Source organism: Pyrenophora tritici-repentis, chromosome 8, assembly GCF_003171515.1.
Source record: "Pyrenophora tritici-repentis strain M4 chromosome 8, whole genome shotgun sequence".
Classification (NCBI taxonomy): Eukaryota; Fungi; Ascomycota; class Dothideomycetes; order Pleosporales; family Pleosporaceae; genus Pyrenophora; species Pyrenophora tritici-repentis.
This window is the reverse complement of record NC_089397.1, coordinates 2,096,399-2,124,282: the sequence shown is the minus strand read 5'-3', so window position 1 is coordinate 2,124,282 and position 27,884 is coordinate 2,096,399. Positions and strand designations below refer to the sequence as shown.

Genomic DNA, 27,884 nt, shown 5'->3' with positions numbered 1-27,884 from the left:
CTTTTATGAAATTGGAGCCCGTGTTGACGCAGATCGGGCCTTCAGTAGCTAGGTTTGCCTGTGTGTACGGCCGTACATTCACCAGTCAGGAAGCCCTCGAAAAGCATGAAGTGGAGAAGAGACGACTTGCGTGGCCGGAAGGAGAAAGGAGAGAGAAGATATTTAAGACGCCTCGACCGCAGTATCAAGAGGATGAGAACTTGCGAGATATCTGCGCGGCCCTCGCACGGCAGAATTATGGTGGAGAATAGAGGGAAAATAAGTCCGAATAGGCATAGGTCCACAGATGGTATACACCTATGGGGCTGCACAGTCTCTCTACTAGGCTATTTCTGCGGCCGCATACGGCTTCTTCCAGAGGCCATGAGCAGAAGGCTAACCAGTAATCAGATAGAGCGTGAACAAGGTCAAGGTCAGGCCTCAGCCGCCAGGCTCTAGCGCGCTGCACAAGGTGCAGAGAGACTGGGCACAACTCACGTACTTGCAAGAAGATAGTGTAGGTACTGTTTAATCTACAACAGCAATATTTATACAGCGCTCTAAAAGGTAGTTGAGTTGTACGCTTGTGAAGGTGCAGAAAGTTGGTGGGGTCCAATTATTGGCTAGGTAGAACTTGGTGGCGTTCGTGTAGTCCACGCAGTTCAATAGTTACCCGTTTTCTTTCTCGCAAAAAAATAGAAAGACTATCTTCTCCACGTTTAGACAACCCTGTATTGCACACTCTCTTCCTCTTCCTGTTCGCCGAGATGGTACCTAGTATAGGTCGTGGCTTGATGAACTCTGCCCGCTCGAAATCAACCACCATCACTCGGCCCGTCTCCTCATTCCACAACAGGTTTCGAGGCATAAGGTCTTTATGTAAGATACTAAGGTTGTGAATAGCTTGGGCTGAGCAGTCGACTTGTTGGGTAACGGAAAGCCGGTTCTTGGCGGTGAGGTGTTGGGCGATCCGCTTCCCTCCAAAACTAAGAAACATCATGTGGACAAGCTCACAAATACCCTCGTAGAAATAGGGGGTTTCCAGGTCTATGTTGCCTAGATGAACTGGTACATGTATACCCTGGATCGGACGGAGGAGGTCATAAACGGTAGCTTCATGATGAAGACGATGGACGAAGTCAATGGGAGTGCACTTGGCTGCTACCATGTACCCGTGCGATTTCAGCCGAACTTGGAATAAGACGCCGCAAGCGCCAGGCAGACTCACAGGCTTGCAGTCAGTATCTAAGTCGTTTGAGAGCTGTTGGCGTATAAGAGTGAGGAAGGTCGGTGAATCGATCTGATGATGGCTTTCCCCATGATCTCGCACATTTGGGCACGACATATCAAGTGGACCCCCTCGGACTAACCCTAGTATGCAGTTTTGAGTGCAATACTGTCCACTTTGTCCTCTATGGGAACTCTGACTCGGCGAAGAGCTGCTGGTAGCGGCGTGTGTGCGAGGCTGGCGCGGGGTGAAGGTTGCCGCCGGCTTGGAGTATCGGAGTCGGGTTCTTCGTCGCTAGCTACGTGCTGATCCTGCGGTCGCGCGCAGCTTGAAGAGCTAATTGGGGTATGCCTCCGCCGGAGCTGGACAGGTGACATGCGAAGGAACTCATTGTGGCGAGGTGGACGGTACTCCGATGATGGCGCATCTTCTACATGGATAGTATCTAGCAGGTCTTCATACGTAACCTCCCAGCCATTGAGTTGAGAGGCGGCGTCGGCACGCCATTTGTGGCTACGGGGCGGTGTCTGCAGCGCCTGAAGCGTGAAAGCTAGCATCTGAGCAACAGCTGTTAGATGCAGGCGATTTGTTCCGTCTAAGTCCGATGTCCATCCTGTGGTGTCCCCGACGTCCCCTTTCGGAACGGAGAGGAAGTACTGAGCCGTTCTAGGGTCGTCAGGAATGCGTAGGAAGACGAAAGCTTCGCCAGTGCACACGCAACCATACTCCACCCCAAGCTTGACCATATAAGAAAATGCTTGTGTGATGACTGCAGCCATCAGCCGGCGAAAGTGGTCGCGAGGAGTATCCGTTTCGCAACATAGAATCACCTCCTCGAGTTCCATATCCCCCAAACCCTCGTTTATATACCCGAGTGGCAGCTTGTGCGGAGGTTTGTATTCCGTGATAAAGGCCGCTACGCGAGTCTCTGTATTCTTAGTGCTGGTGTTGTAGACGCAGAACTGATCGGCTCGAGGACGGGACGATCGTGCTGTTTGGGCGCGAGGTGCGTCCACGGAGTTGTCTTGGGCCTGGGCCTTGGCCTGTAGGCGTGGTGACCGTCGTCGCTGAGTCCCGGAGATGGTCATGGAACTAATGCTCTCTAGTTGCGTTTCCGGGCTGAGGGTGTTGGCGTGATTCTCAAACTGTATCGAACCCTTGAGTCCAAACTCCTGTCGTAGTATTTTTTGGTCGTATAATCGTTCGATAATAGACGTTACAGGGTCGTCTACAGTGGTACGTTGGAAGAGATGCAAATCTAGCTCAGAACTCATCATCTTCCGTCGGATAGCTTCACCAGACTCTTTCAACGTATGCAGCGAGGTGAAGTGTCGCTCTAACGCGAAGTCAGACCCCATAAGTTTGTCCCAAATCGCTGCTTGTTGTGCTGGGAAATCCTTCCATAGAAGGAGCTTCTCAGGTCGAAGCTTGTTATTCGCATTCGCAGGGTCGCCCCGCGTCGACAAGGTCGCATCGGTCTGGACGGTGAGACCGGAGTATAGATTATCGTGACAGGCGTCGAGAAACTCTGGAAGAGTCGTCTTGCGAGTTTTCTCTTCGGCCTCATTCTTCGCCTGCTCCGCCTCATTCTTCGCCTGCTCTGCCTCATTCTTCGCCTGCTCTGCCTCATTCTGCGCCTGCTCCGCGGCTTTGCGTCTGCATTGTTCTTCGAGGAACAGCGTTTTGTAATCAGGCGACTGGTCAGCCATGGCGACAATGGTAGGAGATACTCGGCAGGGCTCGTTGACGGCAGCTATCTCGGCGTATTCCAGGGATATAGTAGATGTTGAACTAGCAAATTAACACTAGCTGAAAGATTTTGGGCTAGATGCTGTTCATGATAGGTAGGCGTGAAGGCTCAGGCTCAGCTTGTTTGTTTTGGTTCTGCTAATCTTGGCAGTTCTTGGAGCTCGGTCCAGGTGTCGCGTAGTTACCGTACCGGTAGCGCGACGCACCGACGTCAACATGCGCCCGTTCTTGTAAGTAGATGAGTATTCCGCACCTGGACTCACCACCCATCTCTTCATAACAATCCCACTGCTACAGTACATCAATCCCCGACCAGTATCCCCACATCTCTTCTGGCACGGCATTGCCTAAGCGCTGTTGCTGCCCATTTAGCGAGTGGGTGCTGTGCAGGGGAATGCCATTGGTCGAATGCATAACCGGCTTGTAGGCTTCTTTTGTCCCTGCTATAGGCCGCATAAGTGAGCTCGCTCCATCGCTGCCGACTAACATGTCCGCACTCGGAACATGCAGATACATGCACGCACCTGCGCCGCGCAGCTTACTCACATTGGCTAGTGCTGCAGCTGCAGGAGGTTTTCCCAGGCACGACTCGAGAAGTCAAAGGTAAAAAGGTAGAAAGCGTTGTAAATTAGTCTTTCCTCTCTCTTCCTCCTTCATCGCATTATGGTGCCTCCCTACGGCATTAAACACACCGTTACTCCAAATGGCGACAAACACATGATGTGGCGGTTATGAGGAGAAGTGGACCACGTGTGCCATGTGGCGTTGATCTGGTACTGCTTAGTCTAGGATAACCAGTATCTCTTACTGTTGGTTGCTCTTAGTTTCGAGCCACCGTACGTACCTGGCGAGCACGTGACTACGTGCGTGGCCCGTGCCGTGGGGTGGGATTCAGTTCGTACGCGAGCTGCAGCCCACCTCCTCTAATCAATCATAACCATCTACTTCAACTCGTTGCAACGACCGTTCCTTGATTCAACCTCACCTTTGCCGTATCAACACTTACCTTAGATAGTTATGTCATTAATACAGTCCCTGCCTGCGACTATATAAGAGGCGAGCACGACAGCACACAGAACACAGCCAGAGAGAAAAAGATACAATATACACTTTAGACCACAATTACTACCTCGTGCGGTTACACTTTAATTTACTGCATTCACTTCAACACATTGCGCACTTTCGAGATTCTCGCTCCACGTTTCGTACACTTCGTGTGGTAGTTCACACTCTAGGCCGGCAGCCGAATGGAATGAGCGACAATCATGTCTCGGTGTTCCTGCTCCTAAGCGAAGGAGCAATCCGACTGAATATGACAATATAGGAAGGTTTCATTTTAGGGGAGCCGTCGTGGAAGTGAGAAAGCTCTATAGTTATGTACGCTCGTAGGGCTTGCAGAGATACATATTCTCTACATAGAGGAGGTGACGAGTTAGGGTGTTCCGCTTACGAGCTTTGCTCACATTTTTCTTCCGTAGCCCAAGTCGTTTACATACTGGTCTCATGGAACCCTCCTCGGTCCTGTTTGATCAGTTCCTTTTTGACTGCTGCGTGCTTGTAAACAGCAGCAGTCTCGCCGCAGTCACCACCACCTCCACTCGGGTTGCCGTTCTTGACTGGGATCGAGTCATCGTCAGAATCGCTGCCACCACCACCTCCGCCACCGCCGTTGTGTCCCCCGATGAGAAGTCTGCCACCGCTACCGCCACCGCTACCTCCACCTCGCCATCTCTTCCAAGCCGCGATTCCGCCCATGACCGCAGTGCTTATAGCCCAGACGCCACCAAATACGATCGGCACACCATACCCGCCCATCGCAGCGCTCGTGAGGATTGCGAATGTCGAACCGGCTGCAACACTTCCGATGCCTGCATGGACGCCTGCTGCAATGCTTCCTGCTCACTCATTAGCACTTAAAGCCCCTATCTTTTGATTGTATCTACAGACCAGCAGCAATACCACCAGCCGTGAAACCAGCGATGCTCAGGAATGCCGGAGTGCAGGCGAGGAGGATGAGCGGAACGAGAATCGCGGCCGTCTCCCAAGGATGCTCTTTCATCCATTTGGTGGCTGCCTTTGCGACGTCGATGATGTCGATCTGGCGCAGAGCTTCGATGGCTCTGTCGAATGCGCAACTGGCTTTTCGACCGAAGGCACGGATGGCGTTTGCGAGGTGGTAGCTTGCGAGGGCGACTTTCATAGTGATGGGGGTACCTGCGGTGTTTCGGATGGCCTCTGCAACGGTTCTGCTTGCCAGAGATGTGTTGGGTCTTGTGGGGCGTTCGGTCTCTGGGGGGGGGGCGTTGGGCGACGTAGAAGAGCTATCGCTTGTTGCCTTCTCGTCTGCTTCGACAGTGGAGTCTTCTTTATCCTTTGGGTCCTTATCATCTGTTTGGGGGGGGTGCCGGGTGGTCGCTCTTTGGACTTGGCATTCTGAATTTGTGCTCGTATGCCCTCTTTGCCGCGATAGCTCGAGCTGCGTACATCCTCTGGATTGATGCTGTACTTAGCCCGTCTTCTTTGGTCATTTTGGCACCCATCTTGAAAGTGGTGGTCTCTGGTGCTGTGTTGGTCGAGTGTTCAAGTGTTCCTCACAAATAGTGTGGCGGTTATGAGGAGAAGCGAATCATGTGTACCACGTGGCGGTCGCCTGGTGCTGCTTTGTCACGTTAACCAGCATCTCTTACCTCAGCTGCATCATAGATACGTCATGAAAACAGTCCCTGCTGCTGCCTTATAAGAGGTCAGCACAAGGAACAGCACAGAATACACAAGACAATATACTCCGATTACTTCCTCGCACGGTTACACTTTGATTTACTGCATTAATTACAACAAAAGATCGTTTGATTAGAATGTATACTTTTAAATAAGCTTAATCGCTTTGCTTCGGCCATTCCCTTAACTTGGCCCGACCTTTGGTACGTGATCCGGCGATACGCACGTGATCCCAAACGTCCTGTTCCACAACACACCCCTCAGACTGGTTTCCACCGACAACTAGCCTGTTTTTGGATTGATTCTCCCTCGATTGATCTGTACAGTGCGATCTGTGTCCAGATTTCAGCTAATTAATTAGCTTTTCACCAATTTTCATCGTAGTCTTGGATCGGGGTTGGCGCATTTGGAGTGAGCAGGTTCAGGCTCATTTGACCAGATTGCTCCGCTCTGAGTGGCTGGTGAAGTGATTTTTGCTTAGAAATCTGCTCCTAGCGTTGTGGTTCTTAGGTAACTAGCTGCGTCAGGAGATTCGACCAAACCACCAGGCAGCAGCGAATCGTATGTTGCTAGTCTCTGGGTGAGAGGACATTGAGCGTTTGACCGCTTCACCCGTGTCGACCGCCTTTCCTTGATTGCGGCCCTCACAATGGGTGTCTGATCTTGCCTCGCTTCTCTTGTCCTTCTCTTCTAATTTTAGTCTCAATTCCTCAATCACCATCACTGCAATCATCAAATGAGCCTTCAATCACTTCATCCACACTCAATTCTACTATCCATAACCGACCTCAACTTCATCACGGTCTATTACGGCACCCTCAGCGAGATCACGAACGCCTACCAACCCATGGTTGGTGTATTCGACTACATGAGCTCCGCCCATCATCCTGACGTACAACGTACACTTCAGCTAGCCTCCCTTCAACAAGGGCAGAGCGTCCTCGAGGTGGTTGCTGGCTCAGGTCGACTCATCGCGGCTGCCAAGCAGGCTGTTGGTGATGGATTTTGCCTCGCTGTCGATGCCGTACAAGGCCTGCCCGACCTCGACATTCCCTGGCAGCTCAGCAACGCAGGTCTCACGGTGTATCATCTCGGGACAAGCCAGCAACAAGTTCACCTTATGAATGCCAACGTTACCGACGATGCGCTGCGCGACCGCATCGCTCAAGTGCCTCAGGCTCCTCCGTCCTTCGACTGCATATTCGCCTTACACCTCCTCAATACCATCCCGCCCGATCAGCGTCTTGGCATCCTCCGCAACTTGCACAAGCTGCTCAAACCTGATGGACGCCTCATTGTGTCGATGTCCGCCCGCTTCGCCAACTTCGCGCCTTCACCCGCTGAGTCCGCCGTCCCTGTGCAATTCAGGACTTTGCCCTATACAGAAGCACCAGGCTCGTTGCTCGTTATGCGCTACATGGACAGCCCAACCGTGCCTGTTCCTCGAGGCATTGATCGGCCGCTCAACGAAGTCTTCTTCGCTATGCAACTGTCCCCCACTAGGTTTTGGTCGATAGCCGCTCAGCAAGCTTCTGAGGCAGCCAATGCAGCTGGCTTTGTGGTTGACAAGGCTCATCATTTGGGTAAAGGCGACTGCTTTGGCCTCCCTGTCCTTGATTCCTCTCTCCCTGCATCGACGTTAGTGGGTATGTCCCACATGCAGATCATCCATCAGTTGCTGCCGCAGAACCAGTCTGGCTGGGCATGCAGAGGTCGCACGAGCGCTATTTAGATTCCGCGCATAGTCTTCAACTGGTCATTAATGTCTGTAGTTCAGCGGGATTGTGCTATCGTGGAAGTTTTGCAGGAACATGCGTCCACGTTCAAGAGGAGGGTTGACGAGGCGGTCTTGCCCGGCAACGTGATCGGTCAGGCTTCTCAGCATGAGCAGGTAGGCGTTATTGTTATTTTGCGGAAGGAATGATCTTCCTGTCTTTTTGCGTATTTTCTTTTGCGTTCTGCTTGATCTCCTTGTCTTTTGCGATTGGGCCTGGCTTCTCGAGGACTGAGCTTCTTGCTCATTGATCTCAATATCTTGCTTCTAAGTAGATAACTAGTTATTGTTGAGAATATCTGAGTTCAGTCCAGGGTAGAAGGTGCTTGGGAGTCACATGATATGCTGGTGTGGCAATAGCACCCACAACAATGGAGTCAGACTGTGACACTCGAGACGATAGTCAATACAATACGTTGCAGCCACCCCGCCTTGTCCCTCCTCCCACTCGGTTATCCATAGTAGTCATACTACTAGAGGGACCTTGTTCCAATAATTCACTAGTATATCGAGCGGAACATTTATTAATGATTCGGCTACCAGCTACGTAGAAGACTATAAACAGCTTGCAAATAGACAGGTTTTGGCATACTATCCTCCTGTAACTATGTGCAGATAATACAATTTCACGGAGATGCAACGTGTCAAACAAGAGCTGTTCCGTTGCGTGGATGGAGTCAGATCGATGCCCCTTCCCGAGCCGGCTGACGACAGTACTAGGCTTAAGACTCCAGACAAATCCATTCCCTTGCCATCTTCACCACCCTCAACCACGTCTTCCGCGGGCTTCGAGTACATGGATCTGTCCTTCGTACCTGAAATTAATTTCAATTTGAGCCGCAAGCTTAAAGACGGCATCCAAGAAGACGACATGCTCAGCCATATCAGCGTCCTTTTGATGGTGCTGGTACCTCTCAATCCACTCATTCAACATATAACAGGCTACCTCGTTGGTATAGTCTTGGGCGGAGCCGCGGTAGCTGTGCTTTTGCGAAGCTTCATGATGCAAGACAATGGCTTGATAGAGAGACTGTATGACGACGGCTGAGACGCGGCTGCTGGGCGATAATGTTGCAAGTAGATCTGGTAGACGCTGCATGAAGGTTTGCTCCAGGGTCTTCTCAATAGTGACGTCCATGGCAAGATCTCCAAAGTTCACGACGAGAAGGGCGTGGTGGAGCTGGTTGTCGATGGGGTAGACTTTGTAAGACGGAGCGCCTGTGGCAGACGGTTCTCCAGTCCAGCGCATCTGCACAGTGCCGGCGCCGCCGTCTTCGTTTCCCCCCTTGCGAGTCATAGAAACAATCTCTATCATGTCGGATGGGTCATCGCCGTGAAGGCTATGGTTATAACTGGTCTTCTCGGAATGTCGCTGGATCTCGCAACCGCGCAGAATCTGACAAGCTGCTGTCGTTACGGCTTGCAGCTCAGGCAGCGAGCGGCGGAGATCAGTCGATGCTGTGAGCATGCGAGCTTGATGCCGGTGCACGACATTGTGGTGTATCCAAGCTATCAAGCGGGCACTCTCAACTATCTTGTTTTGACCCATAATTACTGCCCGCATATCTGCCTTCGTGGATGTCGCTGTCAAGACATATCCACATGCTGCATGGAAAGCAAGGACTTCGGCGACCAGTTGCTCAAGAGTCTGCAGATGGGCCCGGGTACGGTGTCCTGGTATAAAGATCTCTTTGAACAAGTACACTTCAGCCTCGGGCTCATCAAGGTTTAGATATATAGACAGCGTTTCGCAATGGTTGGAGGTGATTGGCAGGCACAGTTTCAGCCATGGCAGTTGTTCTTGCGGTGTTGCAGGATCCGCCGCTTCCATGCCCGTTTCTGTCTCGAACAGCTGCAGCCCGTCCGCGCCTACCATGACCATGTCATCTTCGTGCGCTTCGATCGCGCCACTAGTCGTACGCCCTAGGAGGGGGTCGTTGCGGCCGGCACCCTCGGAGTTGCGATAAGGGCTCTGGTCGCCGGGGTCCATGTTGGTGATGTCTTTGTGCCTGCCTGTAGAGGGACTGAGGGCTGCGATGTCGCTGGGGTTGTTGTTGCTGTACAGGTCTAGGTGTGTTTCCGCAAGGTGAGCTTCCGTAACATGCGTGTGAGAGTGAGAGTGAGAGTGAGAGTGAGAGTGAGAGTGAGAGTGAGAGTGAGAGTGAGAGTGAGAGTGAGAGTGAGAGTGAGAGTGAGAGTGAGAGTGAGAGTGAGAGTGAGAGTGAGAGTGAGAGTGAGAGTGAGAGCGAGAGCGAGAGCATACAACGTTTCCTTGCGCTAAAGTCTTCTAGGACTGATGGCGACCATAGCACCGGTGCAAGCGGTTACAAGTTAGGTCTGAAATCGGAGCTTTGGGTGCTTAGATGGGCTGACAGCTGAGTTTGGCCGCCATCTTGATGGTGTTAATGGGTTGATAACGACGCCACGGTTGAGTTTATGAGACCGTACTCGTCGCTGATGAAGTCGATAACTGAAGCTGACTACCACACCCGCCTGGCTACCTGTGAGCGCGAGTCGAGCCGGGCAACCGCTTACTTAGAGTAGTACGGGCTTAATAACCACAAGGAGAAGCTGGTGAAGTATTGGGTTGACGAATACCTATATTTTGGGCTCATGGCGACGAGCAGAGCTGAGAGCGCTCACCGCGTGCTGAAGGACTGGCTCGGCGGCAGTTGAGCTGACATACGGAGTCTATTTTATCGCCTCTACTCTTTCTACGAAGAGAATGTTAGCTATATTGAGTTGTCCGATGAGCAAGCTAACAGCAAGACGCGTTCTGACTGTTAAGGTCTAATTTTTGACGCCGTTGTGTGATAGATAACCCGCTACGCGAAGGCCTAGACAGCTGAATAATTTCAGTACGCTCGCGCCCAACTTGATAGACAGACCGCCGACAATACGTACCAGTTCACTCGTTGCAAAGGCCGGTATTCGACCTCCCAAAACAGGCCTTGTTGGCATCAACTCACCGAGCTTTGGCGCACCTCTGGCGTCCTCCGGGTCACCGATTTCCATCAACATTGGTGGGTTACTCGAGAGCGTGTTGCTGAACCTGAGCGTCCCATGGCCCCGTTAGAGCTGCAGGTTTTAGAGTCAACACAGCGGCGACAGCGAGCTCGCCGGCATCAGCGAGGCGCTGGCAAGCGTGGCGGACGCCGCGACCCCAGTCTACTTGAGCGTCTCGATAGTAACAACAGAGCAGCGGCGCCGCCGTCGACGCTGCCTGCCCGGATGACAGAGTCATCAGTACCGGCGGAGAATGTCTTCGTGTTTCAATCTAAACAGCCAGCCTCCACGACGCCGACGACAGCAACCACGGCGCTGTATCCGGCTCAGCAATGGCCTGTACCTGGCCAACAATCTAGCCAATAGCTGCCTTTACCTAGCCTTCAGTCGCCAGCTTTACCTGCCTCGCGCCAGCAGCTAGCCCGTGGGTACGATATAAGCTCTTCCCCCCTCCGCTCGCCATAGCTGAGGTATACAACTTTGATGGCGATGGCGAGCGGGGGGAGGGGGTAAAGATGAGGAGATGAGTATTGCTTCCTGCAGAGATTTCACAGCTAACTTTCGCTCCAGGAGGCTTCAACAGCGCCCGTTGCAAGCTATCTGTCGGATGTAGGACAGGGCAGAGGAGAGGAAGAAGGTTGTTGTATTGAGAGAGCTACATAGAGCGATTATATACACAACCGAGATGAGTAAGCAGGTGACGAGGAGTCACGTGAGATACAGTTCACAGTGTACCAGGTGAACTGAGGTGCCAGGCTGACACTATCCCAGCGTCCTAATCGAGCCGTCAACCGCTGTCGCAGAGTTTTCACAGCTATCGCCAGCCTCACCCCGCTCCGTCAATCGATTACCGGACTTACGAGCAATACAATGGGTTGTATATTGGCGGTTATACACGGGTTCCAGCGCCGGCGTGGCCATCAACAGCGCCAACGGGACTGAGCTATCAGGCTCAACCTCAGCGATTGCCGCCGCCGTCGCCGGCAACAAACTATCAGCAGCCTCATGTTAGGATACCGACGCAATTAATAGAGCTAGATGTTAGCTTTAGGTATCCGATCCCGGCGCGTCAATGTGGCTGGGTGTTCGGCAGCACAATGTTCGATAGTAACAGCCGTTGAAATATCTAAAAAATGGCCAAAAGGGCCCAGAAATCGATGCTTTGAGTAGCCAAAACAACCCATTTTGCCATGCCTGGGCCCGCAAAACAACCCAAAACAGCGTATATTTACAAAGATACGATACAGTGGCCAAGAATTACGAATACATCCAGTTTTGGTGTAGCTTCCATACAAATACGATGGTGCGACGGATCGCCGGCACTATCCCCGTTCGGGTCTTATGGGGTGGTCGTTTAACGTTTCCCGTGGTGATCTCCCTGATATTGGCTGTTGGGGTCATTAGTGTTAACTAGGCCAACTCAGCAGCGGCCCGACCCATCGCCCGCATCAGCGCGCTCCCCACATCCTCTCCGCCTCCCCTTCGCACCCATGGCCACATCGGGGACGGACGGCACGCCGCTGCGCTTGAGGAGGAAGTCAACAACTTAAGGGGTGCTTCAAGAAGCTGGGTTGCAAAGAGCTCCTTAAATTCACCGTTGTCATTACCGGCAAGCGCCACCACATCCGCTTCTTCCCTGAAGTCGGCAAGGGCAATCGCAACGGCAACCCCCCTGCCCAGTACTCTTGTGGAGTCTGGCTGCACTCATCCATATGAGTTTGACTTCTATCTCTGCTCCCACTTCGCGATAAAGGGTGCGGCTCGCCCGATCCACCACCAGTATTCTCAACGAGGGTGAGTCCCAGGCTGCTGAGCTTCCGCGGTTCATCTTCGAGCGCTCTTACCACTACGTCCGCTCCACGACTCCAGTGTCCCTACGCCCACTGTTCGCCGCACGCATTTTGCCGCCCTCAGCCGTCCTCAAAGCGACTTGAGAAGAGGCAGGCCTAAGAGCCCGGCGACAAGAGGCGAAGGAGCAACAGAGAGTCGCATAGCGACGGATTCGTGGGAGCTTGCAGTTTGAGATGCTCGGTGAGCCGCGCATTCACCTGGTCAAGTCCTCGCAACAGTACCATCGCGCATGCTGCGATTCCAAACCTAAACTTCGCGAGATTTCCAGATACGCCGCCATCCGCTTCACCGACTGTATATCTCCGGACAGGGCCAAGGGCCTACTCGAACAGGTACAGGCGCTGATAGAGCTACGCCGCTGCCGCCGCCAAGGCTCACAAGGCCTGGTTTGCTAAGGACCCTCGCCGCGCCCGCAAATCATTCTTTCGCATAGGCGGCATCGGGAGCATGATGGCCGTGTTCATATCGGCTAGCGAGGGCACCAGCTACTATCATGGCGGAGGCGACGATGGTGCGGCATTATCCCACCTAGTTATGAGCTCAGGCGCAAATGCTAACATAGGACAGGACACTACTACTCGATGATCCTCGTCCTTGGCGTCGGGGGTTCTTAAAGACAAGCCACCAGCTATATGTTGGCCCGGGCGACTTCGTGTTCTTCCTCGCAGGCCTGCAGCTGCACAAACTTGACGTTGAGACCATGTTTGCGCTCTGGACGGACAAAATCGCAATACAGGTAGTGAAGCCATCCAAGTACCAGGACGTCTACACTGTCGAGCTGGATGAGGACGACCAGACAGACGAGGATAAGGCGTATTAAGGACGGCTTGTGGCGTAGCAACCAAGCATAGATAGACAATACTTATGGTATTTCTTTACGCCCAAATCCTGTCACTTATATAACCCGCCGGGTGTTCAGAGAAGCAGCCGGCGTAGATTATCCGCGGCCCTTGATGTGCGACGCATTAACCTAACTACGTAACCAGCGGATTGGCAGTCATGCGGCTTTTAGCGAGCGTACGACCCCGACTCCCGCGCGACTCAAGAGCACGAAATGCAGGTGGCGAGAGCGTCAGTTACCCTCCGAAAGCCAGACGATTGGTCGAAATGGTTGCTCACGAGGAAGATATCCGCAGACCGAAATAGTCTGTGGGAGTACGTTAACCTAGATCTTTCGCCAGAGAGGCTGAAGATGCTGGAAGACGAAAGACCCAAAGAGCTCGAAGTGAGGAGATTTCGAAATCCTCTTACAGACGAGCAGATCGACATCCCAGACTTAACAGCGACAGAGCTCGCTACGTACAACTCATGGGCTAGACGATTCGATCGCGACGAGGCCAGGTGGCTCACGAAGGAGAAGGCTCTCCGAACCCTAAGCCTAGAGATCGTGCAGACAATTGACGTCAAACACCTAGACCTAATTCTCGATTGCGCAGACGCCTATAGCCAGCTGAGAACACTAAAGAAGCACCTCTGTCCATCGATTGGACAGAGGAACCACCAACTCAGAGCTCGGTACACAGCAGTCTGCACGAGACCAAAGACGGCAAACTTAGACACATGGTTCGACGAGTGGGTGACGATCACCCGACTCCTCACGGAGGCTAAGATGCCAGAGACGACTAGCAAAAGAGCGCAGGAAGAGTTTATCCTGTCAACTAGAGGCCTAGACGATAGCTGGGCAGCTACTCAGCTACAGGACCTTATTAAGAAGGAATAGAAAGACGAAGAGTTTCTACTAATCGCAGATCTAATCGCAGAGTTTAGATCGTACTACCGACGTACACGTTCAATCGCGTCAGGACTTAGAACCTTTGCTACGCTCGAGGTAGCAAGCAGTAGCAATAGCCAAGGAGCTCGTACACGCTTAGGACCATGGATACCGAAGTGTCTTGATGGAGAAAACCACAAATTCAACAACTGCCCGTATGTTAACTAGTCGGTTCGGACAAAGGGCTAGAATCTAGACAAGGCAATTCAGGACAAGTTCACAGAGCTTAGAGACAGTCCAACGTCGAATTCGATGGCCAACGCATTAAGAGCAACAGAGCAGGGCCTTAGGAAGAAGATAAAGCCGCAGGCTGAGTTCCAGAGCTCGTCCATGATTAGTATGGACGATGGACAGCCAGCGCGCGATAAGCCACACGTTAATGCGGTGCTGCAGACTGCTGTAGCTACAGGACTATTAGCTCCACCACTGCTCACGAGATGGATACTTGATCTAGGTTCGAACTGCCACGTCACGAATACGAAAGGAGCCGACTGGATCTTGACAAAGAGAGGTAGGCCTTCAGACTGTGTATACGCTGGAGGAGCCCTCACTCAGGTCGAAGAATGGGGAGAAACGACTATCCAGGTCAAGACTCCGACAGGAGAAGGACACATGAAGCTTACATGGGTGGCGTACATCCCTGGCTTCTTCACGAGCGTCGTTGGTCTATCGCGGAGCCGATCTCTCGGCATAAACTTTGACTCAGGCAGAGACTGTCTGTATCAGAAGAAGGCATCGAACATAATCTGTCTTCTCCAATACAGAGACGGCCACTGGCTCGTCGACGTGGAGAAAGACCAGAAAGTTGAGCTAGATCTACTCTCTACGTACGCGACTCGATATACCAAGCCCTCAAAGGAACCGAGGAAGGATCCCTCAGTCAGTCAGGACACGGCTCATCGGATGTTCGGCCATATCAGCCGAAAAGCAGTTGGGCACCTAAACGATCATGTGATCGGGATCAGTGTCGAGGAGCAGGCAATCGCTCCGACATGGACGGACTGTCAAGTTTGTATTGAAACGAAGCTTCACAAGTTTGTGAGCAGGAGAGCTCAAAGTGAGCCAGCTGAACGTCCGTTCTACCGAATAGGTATGGACCTAGTGCACCTAAGGGAAAGAAACGAGCGCTGCTACAATGGAGATCTATGGAGGCTCCATGCAGTGTGTTCGTACAGTAAGTGGCATGAGACATGCTGCCTACCAGACAAGAGCTCAGGCACCCTTAAGCGCACAGTGATGCGTCTACTAGCTAAGATTAAACGCCAGTTCGGCGCGGTCGTAGTAGTCGTGAAGCTTCACAACGAGCGCGGCTACAGCGAGTTGCTCCATGTGCTTAAAGATCTTGGTGTCGGATCACAGATATCAACGATATCTCAGCCACGCGATCGGCCGCACTGATCTCGGTCACGCGAGCAGGCGAACTGATCGCGGCGTCCGGGCAGCGCTCAGACCAGACCTCCTATACCTAGCTCTTCCATAGTTCTCCTTCGTAAGACAATCAATCAGAACTATCACCGAACAGAATGCATTCCTAAGTTATCGTTATTTCCCTTTTCGCACTTAGTGCAAAGCCAACCAACACTCGGTATTATTGTGGAACCCCGAGCTGAGTACATAGAGGAGCAGAACGGCCTATCAGAACAGGCGGGAAAGATGATCGTGATCCGAGCGAGAGCGATCAGGATTGATGGACGACTACCAATGGAGCTTTCAAATGAGTGCTGCCTAGTAGCAGTCTATCTGCTTAACAGAACACCCGTCGAATCACTCGGATGGAAGACCCCGTACGAGGTTGTACGTGGACAGAAGCCATCGGCAGCTCACCTCAATGCTGTGGGAGCACGAGCCTACGTGCTAAACAACAAGCTGAAGCATGGAGAGAAGCTCGAATCTCGCGCGCTGATTGGACAGCTGGTTGGATATGACTCCACGAACATATACCGAGTATGGATGCCAGCATTGGGACGAGTCCTTAGGACGAGTCCTCAGGACGAGAGACGTCGTCTTCATGTCTAATAATGGAACTGAGCCTGTCTACCCAGATCGACAGACTCTGAGAGAGGTGTTGACGATACTAGACGTTCCAGAACAACTAGAAGAAACCGACCAGGAGATAGAACTGCTCCTAAAGTCGGCGCAAAGAGACTGGAGTGGTCCGAGCCGGTCCGAGCAAGCCGCTCGAACAGACCACGCCAAGGATACGTCTCGGACGTTTCCAACACCTGAGAGCACTCCAGAATCGATGCCCGAGCCCGAGCCCGAGCTGGAAACAGTCGAGATGCCGCGAGGTCGGGAGCAGATACCAGTCGAAGCAGAGGCACCAGATCGACGATTGAACAACGCTCCAAGACGTGAGGAGATTAGCGGTTAAGTCAGTAAGTCGAACGTTCTGACGGGAAAAAGACAGAGGAAGACACTCGGCACGTACTTCGTTGCGTTCGCCGAAGCACTTCAGCAAACAGAGCCACAGAAATCACGGCTACACAGGGATGAGCTTCCGCCTCCGCCAAAGAGATGGAAAGACCTAGAGAAGCACCCTTTTGGACAGGAATTTAAAGCGGCAGCAGCGAAAGAATTCAAGAGCTGTCGTGAAAAGGGCTGCTTCAAGACAACGTCAGCCATAGTGGTTGATAGCCAGAGATTGCCCTTGATGTGGGTATTCACGTACAAGTTCGATGAAGACGGACTTCTGTACAAGTACAAGGCTCGGCTTGTTGTGAGAGGAGACCTCCAGGAGGACTGGGGCGACACGTACGCAGCCACGCTGGCCGCACGAGTGTTCAGATTTCTCATGGCTCTTACGGCAGCGTTTGGCCTAAAAGCATATCAGTATGATGTGCTAAACGCGTTTTTGAACGCACCTCTTGAGAAGCTAGTCTACGTACAGACTCTAGATCCGTACGTAGAAGAGCTTGGCAAGGTACTCGAGCTTAAGAGAGCTCTTTATGGGCTGAAAGACGCGCCTCTTCTCTGGTACAAGTACCTGAAGGAGACGCTGATTAAGTTGGGTCTGAAATCAGTTAAGGACGTTCCTTGCTTGTTTACCAACGAGAGACTGATAGTCTTCTTCTATGTTGATGATATCGTGGTACTGGTACATCCGGGTCACCTTGATGATCATCAGGAATTTGAGAGACGACTGGAGGCGGTATACGACCTGAGAAAGCTTGGAGAGCTCAAGTGGTTCCTTGGGATCAGAGTTCTGAGAGACTAGACAGCAGGAACGATCTGGCTAACACAGGACTCATTTATTGAGAAGGTAGTCAACAAGTATGACTTAGATCAGAAGTTAGGGGGGAGATATCCAGCAGTCCCGCTCGTAGAGAACTCTCTGGCCCAGTCAACCGAGGATACGAGTAACCAGCGTACTCAGCTGTACCAGCAGCTGGTTGGATCGCTGGCGTATATCACGACGTTCACGAGGCTGGATGTGGTACGAGCCCACTCCGTACTGGCCCGGCATCTCCAGAACCCTGGGCAGAAGCACGTATCGGCAGTAAAGCATGTCTGGCGATACCTGTATGGAACAAGACATCTAGCGATTAGAGCTAGCCAGCAGATAGCTGAGAACTCGTCCTACGTCTGGGACAAGTCTCTCTTCTATGGAGCATCTGATGCAGCTTTTGCTGGCAATGTGGAAAGTCGTCAATCATCTCATAGGTATCTATTTAAGCTCTATGGGGTGCCTATCGACTGGAAGGCTACCCGCCAGAGATCCGTTACGAAGTCGACAACTAAGGCTGAGCTGATAGCTCTATCAGCAACCGGAGGAGAGATGGAATGGTGGACCCGGGTCTTCCAGCATATCAAGTTCGACCCGGAGATTCAACCAACGATCTACTGCGACAACGAGCAGACGGTCGGGATCGTTAAGAAAGAACACGAACGGCTTCACATGAAGCTAAGACACATAGACACCCATCAGATGTGGGTAAGACAGGAGGTACAGGAAGGAAGGCTCTGGGTAGAGTGGTGCCCTACAGCAGAGATGCCTGCAGATGGACTCACAAAGTCCCTCATAAGGCAGAAACACGCCGAGTTTGTGAGACAGCTAGGGCTTGAAAATGTTCGCCAGCTTCTTACTACTCAGGTAAACACACCAGAACCAACCGAGCTATGGCACTGGCACTAGTCAGCTTTGTTGATCACGGCAGCTGGGGGGGAGTGTAACGGTTTGGGCCTTGCCAAGACCGACTTGGGTGAGAGTTGGGTACGGCTATCGCTACCACACTTTCTCATCACACACACCTATATAGCTGCAGTTCCTCCATAGCTACACAATGCAACGCAGTCCCCCTCCTCTACTCACCCCGTTACAGGCCTTGATGATGAGGAGAAGTGGGTTATCTCCGGAGATACTCTCGTAGGCGAATCTCGTGGAGTTTCTGAAACTCCCTTCGGCGGTTTCTGGTGAGGGTGTATACTGCAATGCTCTTGACTGCGAGCCTTGCTTTGATAGTCGCGCGGCTCGTTCTGTTGCTGTGAGAGGTACGGTAGATGGACTCTTCGCGCGCGCTTTCTATCTCCTTTACAGTACCACGGTACTCATCCTTGGCGTACCAAACTCAAGTTGAGGCGACGAAGGTGAAACTGACCCTCTAGGTAGCTACAGAATATCTGGGTTGTAGATAAGACTATTTTCGACCTTTTTGCAGGTAACTTTTAGTCGTAGGATACTCTCGTCATTCCAGTTTGCCGCTGAATAGTATTTCAGACTTTCACTATCCATCTAGTATACTCATTCATGACCTCATGGTTCTATGGAATCGCTTCTATCTTTTTTATCGCGTATTTTCTGCTAAAGATACACGCAAAACCTTCTGGAACGGTATATCTGGCAAATCTCGTAATAGTGATCAAACCCCCACTCAATCGAAGGTAGTTATTTGCCGAGGGCAACAAATTGACAGTATCAGATGCAGCCGCTAGAAAATTTAAGAAAATTCAGTAAAATGTCATCAAGCACTCGCTGCTGGGGTAATGGAGGTCTAATTTCTTTCCGACCTTGCAGCAAGGCAAGAGACAATCTATTATTAAGTTTGCAGCATCCGGGGCAAGATATTGCTCACGAAATCCGTAACGAGCGTCCTTATAAAGGTTTTCTTCCAGGCATTCGTCGCTAGTGAGAAATTCCTGCGCCTCCATTACAAGGGCTGGATCTAGCCTAGAGAATCAGTAGCCAATATTTCATTCGCAGGCGCTTTCCAGGACTTGTTATCCCGAGAGACAAAAAACATGTCTGTACCAAAATAAAAAAGCATACCACACAAATGTCGCTACTAGATAAATGCAATGCGCATTAAGATGCCCGTGTAAAGGGTAGTACCACAGGAAAGAATCTGACGGGATGTTTTTCTCGTGGGTTCGCCTGAATAAGCATTGCAGTCAGTACGTTACATCAAGATCTTTACACGTCGCAGGAGTGGTGCAGCGTCTCGCTGCAGATATGGCGCCTTCCTACACGCATTTGTATCTGGAGGGCATTGAGGTACACCTAACGCTAGACTTATAGCCCACCGAGGAGCTTGCGGCTCTTTTAGAGCCTCTCAAGGTGCAAGGCGGCGTTCAGCAAGTTTCTACGTGGGATATTCAAGTCTTGCCACGTCGCCATCCGCGGAGCCCCATCCGGCAACATTCACTCAACATCTGTGAAAGAGAAAGAGACGAGAAGGACAAAGAAGTTGAGGGGAATAGCTAGGCATACCCTAGTAGGGGGCATCAGTTGAGCGTGCAGTGGGGGACAAATAGGACCAGAAGGAGGGACGTGTGAGAGCCTGGAGGGAGAAGATGAGAGAAAATATTGAGCATGATTGAGTTCACTGATTGGCTGTCCTCATCATGACAAACATGATATAATTATCAACCGGTCTTTCATCTGCGGGATTCCCACCCTACTCCATGCAATTCCTGTTCCAGATTTGCTGATAGTATATACAACTATGCCCAGCCCGTCAACTGAACCCAAGCTACATGAAGCACAAGCCCCGTCTCATTGTATGCTTGTCTTAGTGTTGGAGATCTAACACTTAGACCAATTCTTCGGGGTAAGACTCGACCGACAACGCCCGGCCCTCTAATTTGATGCTGTCGTCGCCATTGTTGTTGATGGGCGAGCTGGAAGAAGGGCACCTTGATGCGGGTGATGACAGTCGCTTCCTTTTTGTTAGGTAACGCTCTTCTGCTTGCCTTCAGACATGGTCATGCGGCAGTGTTTGAACGGGCCAGGTGCGGAAGGCGACTGGAGAACAGATGTTGACTCGGGCTCGTCGCACTCCGTCGCGCTAGGGTTACCAAAGAATATGAGGTAGTGTTTGCCATCATTGTCCTCCTCGATGTGAACATGGTATTTGTTGACTTTGGCCCCATGGTCTTTGTCGTTGTCGCCATCTTCTCGAGCACTGCTGGAATTGTCCGTGATGCAGGAGCCCACGTAGGCGACGGTGGTGTCGTTGTCCGGAGGGAGGACGCTAATGATGCGGTCGCGCGGGGCGGTTTCGTCGGAGTGGTCGTCATTATGGTGAGAGCCACTTAGCTCGGTGGAGTCGTTTTCATAAGATCCATTGTCGTTTGGTTTTTGTTCAGTTGCTAGGTCGGCCATGGCGCAGGAAAAAGCGGGTTTGAACTGGGAGAAAGTGTTCAGAGTTATCGCATAGCATAGCAAGCTGAAGTAGTGTGGTTTTGCTGAATAAGAAAGTGAAAGTGAGCTCAAACCATGAGTTAAGACCACGGTGAGCGGTGAGATGTAGCGAAGCGACAGGTTGCGCGCTGGCTAAGCAGGACTGGGAATTTAGAAAAGTGGGGTTTATCTAAACTGGCCAATCATAACTAGGTGACATTCCACGGCGTTCGAAACCTTAGAGCTAAGAGTGAGTGCGAACATGTGACAAGTAATTCCTTTGGCGTACAAATGGTGCTGCGCAAGTCATAAGTCCCAGCACGTGACCGAAAGTTTGTAAAGCATGCCTTGGACCTTAATCACCCACCCAAAGGCTCAGCTTACGAGGATGCTGCGGTAGAAATGTGTAGTTATCGAGGAGTGGAGAAGAGCAGAATGAAACAGCCGCAAATTTCGATCGACTTGAGTTAATACGATACTCTCTGTAACAATGCAGTTGCCACTTGTCAGGCGTGCTTGCGGCGGAGGTACGTAACAGAGTTTTCTGGAAGAGGGTCCGCTAACCGCAGCTCTAAATGGTAAAAATACGTCTAACACCGTATACCTAATCTAGAAATAGCATCCACTCATCTGGATGGAAGATAAGCTGGTATCAGAGACTACATAATCTTCTTGGCAATACATCTCTCTGGTGCTACTGCCTTGATCGTAGTCGAGCTTGAGCTTCATGTGCTCGGTCCCGACCATATTACTCTCGAAAAAGCAGTTCCTGCCCCATCGTTCCTTGGCCAAACTCAAGCCGCAAGCGGCATGTGGCTTCTCTACCTCGACGAGTTGGGCAGGCCTAACAAACTTTCGCGGCAAACCGATATCATCCTAAACCATCCTATCGCACAGATGGATCGACTGAAAGGTCCTTGTCGGATACTAGTAAGCGAAAACATGCGCCGAAAAAAAGGTCACAAAAAGCTCCAGTTCTGCGTTAAAAAGGCAGCTCATGATAACATGCAGTACCTCTGCAGCAACACACCTGCATGCTGCATCGACAGATACAAGATCGCGGCACAAGTGCTACATCTTCTTGTCCGACTTGTCAGTGTCAACTACGACAGAGCCATTCCAACGCAGCGACTAGGAGGCGTCGTTCCGTGCTCGCTGAGGTACAGGTCATAGACTCTGAGGCTTTGTTTTTCTCGATCAAGAGAGCGGCGGTGACGTTGGCGACCTTGTGTATGCCGAAAAAGGAGCTTATGCGAGCAGGGAAACACGGGATCATGTCGGGAGGTGCCATGGCACCGTTGCTGATCGCTGGGCTGATAGGATCGCTCGCCATGATGTTTGTCTTGGAGTGTAGAATATCGGGTATCTTCAGCTCTGAAGATATACTCCCTGGGTGAGTCACAGTGTGCGCTCAAAATACGGTACTGACACTGGTACCATGGTACAGTCGAACCGAGGCACCTCTCCCAAAACTACCGCAGCCAAAAGTCCTCCAATGATTACATCGACGCAGCAAATCTGCGATCGAAGAGAACCCCTAGCCTGGTCGAGTGAATCGTCATTAAGCTCTAACTTACCTAGGTAGGCCATGTTCAGTTGCGGCGGTCGATCTGCCGGATCCAGCACTTCTCCACGATTTTTATTGCCAATTGGAAATGGAGCCATCATTCAGGCCTTCGGGGCCCAGGAACGCATCGAAATGGCAACTGAGCTGGGCGGCTACAAGGTTGATGGTACCCTGCACCAGCTTCAGCCAAAACCCATTTTGCCGTGATTTTATGGTTGTCTCGACGGGCATGGGTATCAGACAGCCCCAGACCAGAGTCTCCGCCACCTCGCATCAATAAACGATGCGCGCCGTGGCCCCACTACCGTCTCGCTCTGCGTGACAGCGTCCCGCAACACGGGCTGGCTGAGCTGCGAGGACGACGACTTCGACGAGGTGCACCCTGGAGCATGTCTGCCACAGCCAGGGCTGCCGTAGGAGCCACTATATATAGGATATGTTGAGAATACAGTCCGTAAGTGACTTGGTGGTATCAAGCGGAGGAGTAGTCACATGATTGGTGACACGTGCAGGTGGGTCCTAGCGGGGAGCTTGGACGCAGCTGCACGCAACACGGATCTACGAACGTGTGAATAGCTCCTTAGTCAATACAATACGAATCTGTACCACCACTACCGTTGTGCCTTAGAGAGCGCTCTGTTAGGTAGTCATACTACTACTAATAGTGTCAGCTTCTCAATATTTTCTAACATACCTAGTAATAACCGCAACTTTCCTAAACAAAGGTTCCCAGCTCTCCTTACATACATAACCAATGTATATCCTAGGGGAAGTCAGCTAAGCCGGGAACTTGACCCCTTCGTTTTCTCAATAATTCAAGGAGTTTCTGTCGAGACGCGGTGAGAGCCTTCACTAGTATTCACGGTGAATCAGGCTTCCCGTGCTCTGATTGGCCAGGCACTGATTAGTCAGCTGCTCCGTGCGCGCACCATAGATATTCTCCCTTCTCCCGTAGCTCCAATACAACAAGTTCACGCACGTTTTCTCCACCTTCATCAGTTTCGCAGCCCTTATGGCCGACAGCAGCATCTTTAAACTTTGTCAGCTCCTATAGGCAAAAGGACGAGAGCAGCGACGCCAATCTTTCTAAAGAGTGGCTACGAGTACAAGTACACGATGAGTTTTATCGTATTTTGTAGAATACACAGAATGGATTTCGATCAAGCCGATCTGGCTGTTAAGCATAGGTAGATAGAATGATATTGCAGGAGAGTTACAGAAGGCTACTTCCTAAAGCTCTAATGATTGGTGCACCTGCCTCTATCGTTGCTATACTGCCTATTCGACTCTCCAAACGTCTGCTACTGGTGGCGATATGTGACGGTTAAGATGACTTCTATTCAAGCGAGTAGAAGGTTAACGTGCCCGTGCGCGCAACGCCCGGATTCGCGCAACGCCCCGCGAACACCATCTCAGCGATCTCAAATTTGAAGCCGTACAACGCCACACAATAGCTCAATATTCATAAAAACGTAGTAGTGTAGTAACTAGATGCTTGCGATCAACTTGTACTATCTAAATTTTTGTGGGAGGTTGACGCTGCGGCCACGTAATGTAGCTCTGGGTTGATGTTGATGTTGATTATGGTTTAACGCCCTATCTGTAACCTCCCATAGGGTATTCGGGCGGGTCCCGCAGTGGTCTTGTAGTGCTGTCGCACTTGCCTCGTGGAACCTATTCCTAGGTGTTTTGTATCTAAGGGGAGTGATGTCCTGCCTATATACATGTTCGTGAAAAGGACTCCCGCCATTTGAAGCCGTTTTCCTACAATATTCTAGTATTTCGTGGCTTGCGCCTTTGATCGATGCAGTACAGTAACTGCTTTTTAGAGAGAGAAACGAAAAAGTAACAAGAGGCAGTTTGAGATATAATGAAAAGTTTGAAAGAGAGCGTGTGGGTTGTGGCATCTATGCGGCGTTCTGCCGCGAATCCTACACTGAATAATGCCAAGGAATTCAGCGGGTCTTTGTGAAATTCAAAAATAGAAATCACTCGTCATAGAAGGAGTTCGTTACCTTCACGAAGGTCTCGAACTCTTGTGGCTGGTCTATTAATTGCGCGAGGTACGCTAGGCCTTCCTGTCTTGTGCGAGGGGCACGATGGGGCGTAGAGGCCACTTCTTGAAGTGTGTTGTGGCTCTCTTGCAGAACACTAGGTGTTCTGGCGTCTTGGGCCTGCCGCATAGGCATTTCGAGGTATCCTCGTGGTTGAATTTTCGGTGGTACCATTCAAAGTCGCCATGCGTTGAGCGTATCATAAGGACTTTCGCGAGTATCCTTCGGGGTAGCCATAGCGCTGCGGGCGTGCGCCTAGTATCGTATGGCAGCTGCCATTGCGTGTACCATGCTGATAGCCTACTGCTCTTATCCTGCCACCAAGTGTCCCTTGTATGTTCGAGGAGGCGGCGGCCTACTGTTCGTATACCGGATCTTGTGGGGGAGGCGGCCATGCCGTATGGCTGGTGCGGGTCTTTGGCCTCGCTGTCAGCCAGCTGGTCGGCGAGCTCGTTTCCAACAATCTTCATGTGTCCCGGCGCCCACCGCGTTTTCACGTTGTAGGCCTCCATAGCTCCATGGATTTGGAGGAACGCCCATTGGGAGGAGGTAGGGGCGGTTCCGCGTATGCCCCATATTACCGAAGTGCTGTCTATGCAAAGTACGATCTCCCTCTGACTAGGCAGTGAGAGTTGTAGTGCGTGTTTGAGTCCTCTGCACGCGCCTATAGCCTCCGCATCGAAGACGTGGCTAAGGGCATTTAGTGAGCCTTGTCCAGTCGCCACGGCGGCCTGGCCCTGGTATATAGCGTACCCGTAAGTGACCACCCTTGTACCGTTGATTTGTTGTTCAGACCCGTCTGAGAAGACAGTGATTGTCTCTTGTCCAAGAGACTCCCACCAGATGGTGAAATTCTGGGCAGCAATGTCCTTTCCTTGCCCTTGCGTTGGATCCTGCCTCGACCCGTCTGAAAAGTGAGGGCTGGCTAGGACGTTTCGGGTGTGGCGGGTAGCAGTTGTGCTACGCGCTGAACCTTCGATCTTGGTATCCGTCGGTTGCCCGCTGCGCGTCCTCGTATGACTAGTGGCAGTGTAGTTCTATTAGTAAGTGGGTGCTTGTCGTCTATTGTGCGTAGGTGAACTGCAAAGCGGAGCTTGGCCTCCTCTAGCGCCACCTGTGCCGACGGCATCGCAGCTTCTCTTAGCAGTACTGCGTTTGGTGTTGTCCTCCACGCAGGGAGGATTGCCTTCGTGGCTGCTATTAGTGCCTGATCTATCGTGGTTAGGTGCCAGCCTACCCTAGTGCTGACCGTGGGTTTACGGGAAACCCTTGCAATTCGTGGGTTCTTCGTCCTGCCCTCGTACCATGTTTCGGCTCCGTATAGTAGTATGGGCAGGATACATGTTATGGCTGCCTTGCGTAGCGATCCTGCTGGAGGGCCGTGGGCTGTGTTGGCGAGGCTCCGGAGATGGTTCGCTACTTTCCTAGCTTGCGCCGCCCTTTCTGCGACGTGCTTCTTGAAAGTTAGTCCCCTATCAAACCACACCCCAAGCCAGCGCAGCGCAGTCTGGCTTCCCCCCTGCGCAGGGGCTATAGGGTGAATTGTTTGATCTTCCAATTGGATTGGCGGCGCATGTAGTCCTTTCTGGCGCGTGAGGTGGATCAGCTCCCGTTTCTCTGGTGCAAACGTGATCTTGTTCGCAGCTCCCCATTCATTGATAGATTTGAGGTCCTCTGCTAGCAGTGCGACGTTCTCGTCTAAAGAGTGGGAGACCCGGTATAGGTTGATGTCGTCGGCATACCCGAACCGGAGTTTTCGGTCCTGGTTGAGTAGTTCAGCTAGGTATAGGGTGTATAGGACCGGTGATAGCGGCGATCCCTGCGGGGTGCCGCAGGCCACTCGATGTACAGGTGTAGTGACATTGCCTAGGCGTACTCGCACCCTCCTTTCCGACAGGAAGTTCTGGATAAATTTCCGGAGTAGGGGTGGCCACCCTTGTTGCCGCATTCGGTGTAGTAGCCTGTTTTTCAGTAGCGCGTCAAACGCCCCTTGGACGTCTAACGTGAGCATAGAGACATGCTCGTGTCTTGACCAAGCCATCTCCACGTCGTGTGTGAATGCGGTCGCCAGGTCCATCGCAGAGCGTTTTGGCAGCGCTCCACCGTGCTGTGGGCTTAGGATGTCAAAAGCCATAGCTGTGTGTGCTATGCGCCTTGCTATGATACGCTCGAGTCCCTTCCCTAGACAGGACGATAGGGCAATTGGTCTCATTGATCTGGGTGAGGACTTATCCTTCTTCCCGACTTTGGGTATCATGGCCACTTCTACCGTCTTCCAGGCGGCTGGGTAGTGGCCTTGTTCCATGCACGCCCGGTAGATGCCTAGCACTAGGTGTCTAATGTGTTCCCAGCATGCCTTTAGGAGTCGGACGGTCACCTGATCGGGTCCTGGGGAGGTGCTAGATACTCCAATCACGTAGCGTTCAGTCTCCTCCATCGATATGTATGTGTCCCATGGTAGTGGCGTGGTTTGCGGGTCGTTGTCAAGAGGCGGTGGTTCTAGGAGGTCGTCCTCCGCCGAAAAACGGTCGAGGATTGCCTCTCTAAGTGCCTCAGCTTTCTCGAGTGGTGCTGTGATTGTCCTACCTTCGATTACAAGTGGGGTGTCCCGTTGGTCGAATGATAGTTTATGCCAGCCTACTAGCTTGTATAGATCTTTGTCGTTATTACAGCCGTCTATGCGCTGCTGCCAGTACGTTCTCTTGGCTTTTCGTACCGTAGCTAGGAACGCACGGGTGGCTTCTGAGGGGGATTGGCCATAGTCCGACTTTTCCTGGATATGCCGCTTATACGCCACTCTACAGTCCTCTGTCCACCATGGGGCGGAGTGGCCTTTTTCTCTATTTGGTGTTCCCGCCGCGTGCATTGCATCTCCTATAGCTTGGGTGATTCTAGCTATGCTTGCGTCGATTACGTCCGCTGGGGCGCTATTGCTAATTGGCTGTACGCCTACTGTGTAGAGTTGAACTAGCCCGGCAAACCTATCTATGTTTCTCTCGTGGACCCGGTAGTGATGCTGTTCTAGCACCGCTCTCCCTCGGCTTGGAAGGACAGTCACTAGGGTGAAATGGTCTGACCCTGTATACATATCTTCGCGGACTGTCGTTCTAGCGAAGGGTATATTTGAGAAGGATACATCTAGCACGTGTCCTGCCCGATGTGTTGGGTTACCTGCCTCGCCAATGTAGGGTATGTCGTTCTGAGTGGCCCAGCGGGCGATCTCTGCCCCCCTATTGGCCGACGTGGAGCCGGGCTCAAAAAGTTCATGGCGGGCGTTTAAGTCACCCCCTATAAGGCAGTTACGGGGTGGCGTTAAAGTTGTGAGGTATTGAAATGTTGAGTCATTCTGTGGCTGCCTATAAACATTCAATATGCGGTAGCCGTTGGCCTCGATCCATAGCACATCCCGGCTGATGCGTGGGTGTATAAGATTAGCCCTTATATTTGGGCTCTTACGGGTATAGGTGAGCACCCGTGGTCGGTCAGTTCCCCACGTTGTGGGGTTGTTCCAGCTTATCACTGGCGATATCATATGGAATCCTGGGTGTGTAGAGGTCCGGGTTCCAGTGAG

At 51.9% G+C, this 27,884-nt stretch overlaps 12 protein-coding genes across 12 annotated transcripts; 7 read left to right on the top strand and 5 right to left on the bottom strand.

Moving 5' to 3' along the window:
- Positions 1-1,350: 1,350 nt before the first annotated feature.
- On the bottom strand, positions 1,351-2,916 carry PtrM4_142720 (TT-ORF1 multi-domain protein; the record flags this gene model as incomplete). The annotated part of the gene is made up of 1 exon (XM_001942143.2): positions 1,351-2,916. One exon carries the CDS (start codon positions 2,914-2,916, stop codon positions 1,351-1,353), a length of 1,566 nt encoding a protein of 521 aa, XP_001942178.2.
- Positions 2,917-4,444: 1,528 nt separating this feature from the next.
- PtrM4_142710 (Ifi-6-16 multi-domain protein) lies at positions 4,445-5,156 on the bottom strand (the record flags this gene model as incomplete). The annotated part of the gene is made up of 2 exons (XM_001942222.2): positions 4,445-4,851; positions 4,904-5,156. The coding sequence occupies 2 exons, from the start codon at positions 5,154-5,156 to the stop codon at positions 4,445-4,447; spliced, it is 660 nt and encodes a 219-aa protein (XP_001942257.2).
- Positions 5,157-6,410: 1,254 nt separating this feature from the next.
- Positions 6,411-7,406, top strand: PtrM4_142700 (S-adenosyl-L-methionine-dependent methyltransferase; the record flags this gene model as incomplete). Its single annotated transcript, XM_066109593.1, has 1 exon — positions 6,411-7,406. One exon carries the CDS (start codon positions 6,411-6,413, stop codon positions 7,404-7,406), a length of 996 nt encoding a protein of 331 aa, XP_065960515.1.
- An 808-nt stretch (positions 7,407-8,214) lies between these two features.
- PtrM4_142690 (uncharacterized protein) lies at positions 8,215-9,438 on the bottom strand (the record flags this gene model as incomplete). The annotated part of the gene is made up of 1 exon (XM_066109592.1): positions 8,215-9,438. One exon carries the CDS (start codon positions 9,436-9,438, stop codon positions 8,215-8,217), a length of 1,224 nt encoding a protein of 407 aa, XP_065960514.1.
- A 1,073-nt stretch (positions 9,439-10,511) lies between these two features.
- PtrM4_142680 (Transformer domain containing protein) lies at positions 10,512-11,466 on the top strand (the record flags this gene model as incomplete). Its single annotated transcript, XM_066109591.1, has 4 exons — positions 10,512-10,793; positions 11,025-11,063; positions 11,118-11,143; positions 11,226-11,466. 4 exons carry the CDS (start codon positions 10,512-10,514, stop codon positions 11,464-11,466), a joined length of 588 nt encoding a protein of 195 aa, XP_065960513.1.
- Positions 11,467-12,798: 1,332 nt separating this feature from the next.
- On the top strand, positions 12,799-13,125 carry PtrM4_142670 (uncharacterized protein; the record flags this gene model as incomplete). The annotated part of the gene is made up of 2 exons (XM_066109590.1): positions 12,799-12,816; positions 12,868-13,125. 2 exons carry the CDS (start codon positions 12,799-12,801, stop codon positions 13,123-13,125), a joined length of 276 nt encoding a protein of 91 aa, XP_065960512.1.
- A 234-nt stretch (positions 13,126-13,359) lies between these two features.
- On the top strand, positions 13,360-14,025 carry PtrM4_142660 (uncharacterized protein; the record flags this gene model as incomplete). Its single annotated transcript, XM_001942272.1, has 1 exon — positions 13,360-14,025. One exon carries the CDS (start codon positions 13,360-13,362, stop codon positions 14,023-14,025), a length of 666 nt encoding a protein of 221 aa, XP_001942307.1.
- Positions 14,026-14,328: 303 nt separating this feature from the next.
- PtrM4_142650 (uncharacterized protein) lies at positions 14,329-15,474 on the top strand (the record flags this gene model as incomplete). The annotated part of the gene is made up of 1 exon (XM_066109589.1): positions 14,329-15,474. The coding sequence occupies one exon, from the start codon at positions 14,329-14,331 to the stop codon at positions 15,472-15,474; it is 1,146 nt and encodes a 381-aa protein (XP_065960511.1).
- A 523-nt stretch (positions 15,475-15,997) lies between these two features.
- On the top strand, positions 15,998-16,447 carry PtrM4_142640 (uncharacterized protein; the record flags this gene model as incomplete). The annotated part of the gene is made up of 1 exon (XM_066109588.1): positions 15,998-16,447. The coding sequence occupies one exon, from the start codon at positions 15,998-16,000 to the stop codon at positions 16,445-16,447; it is 450 nt and encodes a 149-aa protein (XP_065960510.1).
- Positions 16,448-16,726: 279 nt separating this feature from the next.
- PtrM4_142630 (uncharacterized protein) lies at positions 16,727-17,290 on the top strand (the record flags this gene model as incomplete). Its single annotated transcript, XM_066109587.1, has 1 exon — positions 16,727-17,290. The coding sequence occupies one exon, from the start codon at positions 16,727-16,729 to the stop codon at positions 17,288-17,290; it is 564 nt and encodes a 187-aa protein (XP_065960509.1).
- Positions 17,291-20,239: 2,949 nt separating this feature from the next.
- On the bottom strand, positions 20,240-20,674 carry PtrM4_142620 (uncharacterized protein; the record flags this gene model as incomplete). Its single annotated transcript, XM_001942044.2, has 1 exon — positions 20,240-20,674. The coding sequence occupies one exon, from the start codon at positions 20,672-20,674 to the stop codon at positions 20,240-20,242; it is 435 nt and encodes a 144-aa protein (XP_001942079.2).
- Positions 20,675-24,327: 3,653 nt separating this feature from the next.
- On the bottom strand, positions 24,328-27,179 carry PtrM4_142610 (uncharacterized protein; the record flags this gene model as incomplete). Its single annotated transcript, XM_066109586.1, has 2 exons — positions 24,328-25,350; positions 25,395-27,179. The coding sequence occupies 2 exons, from the start codon at positions 27,177-27,179 to the stop codon at positions 24,328-24,330; spliced, it is 2,808 nt and encodes a 935-aa protein (XP_065960508.1).
- Between the last annotated feature and the right edge of the window lie 705 nt (positions 27,180-27,884).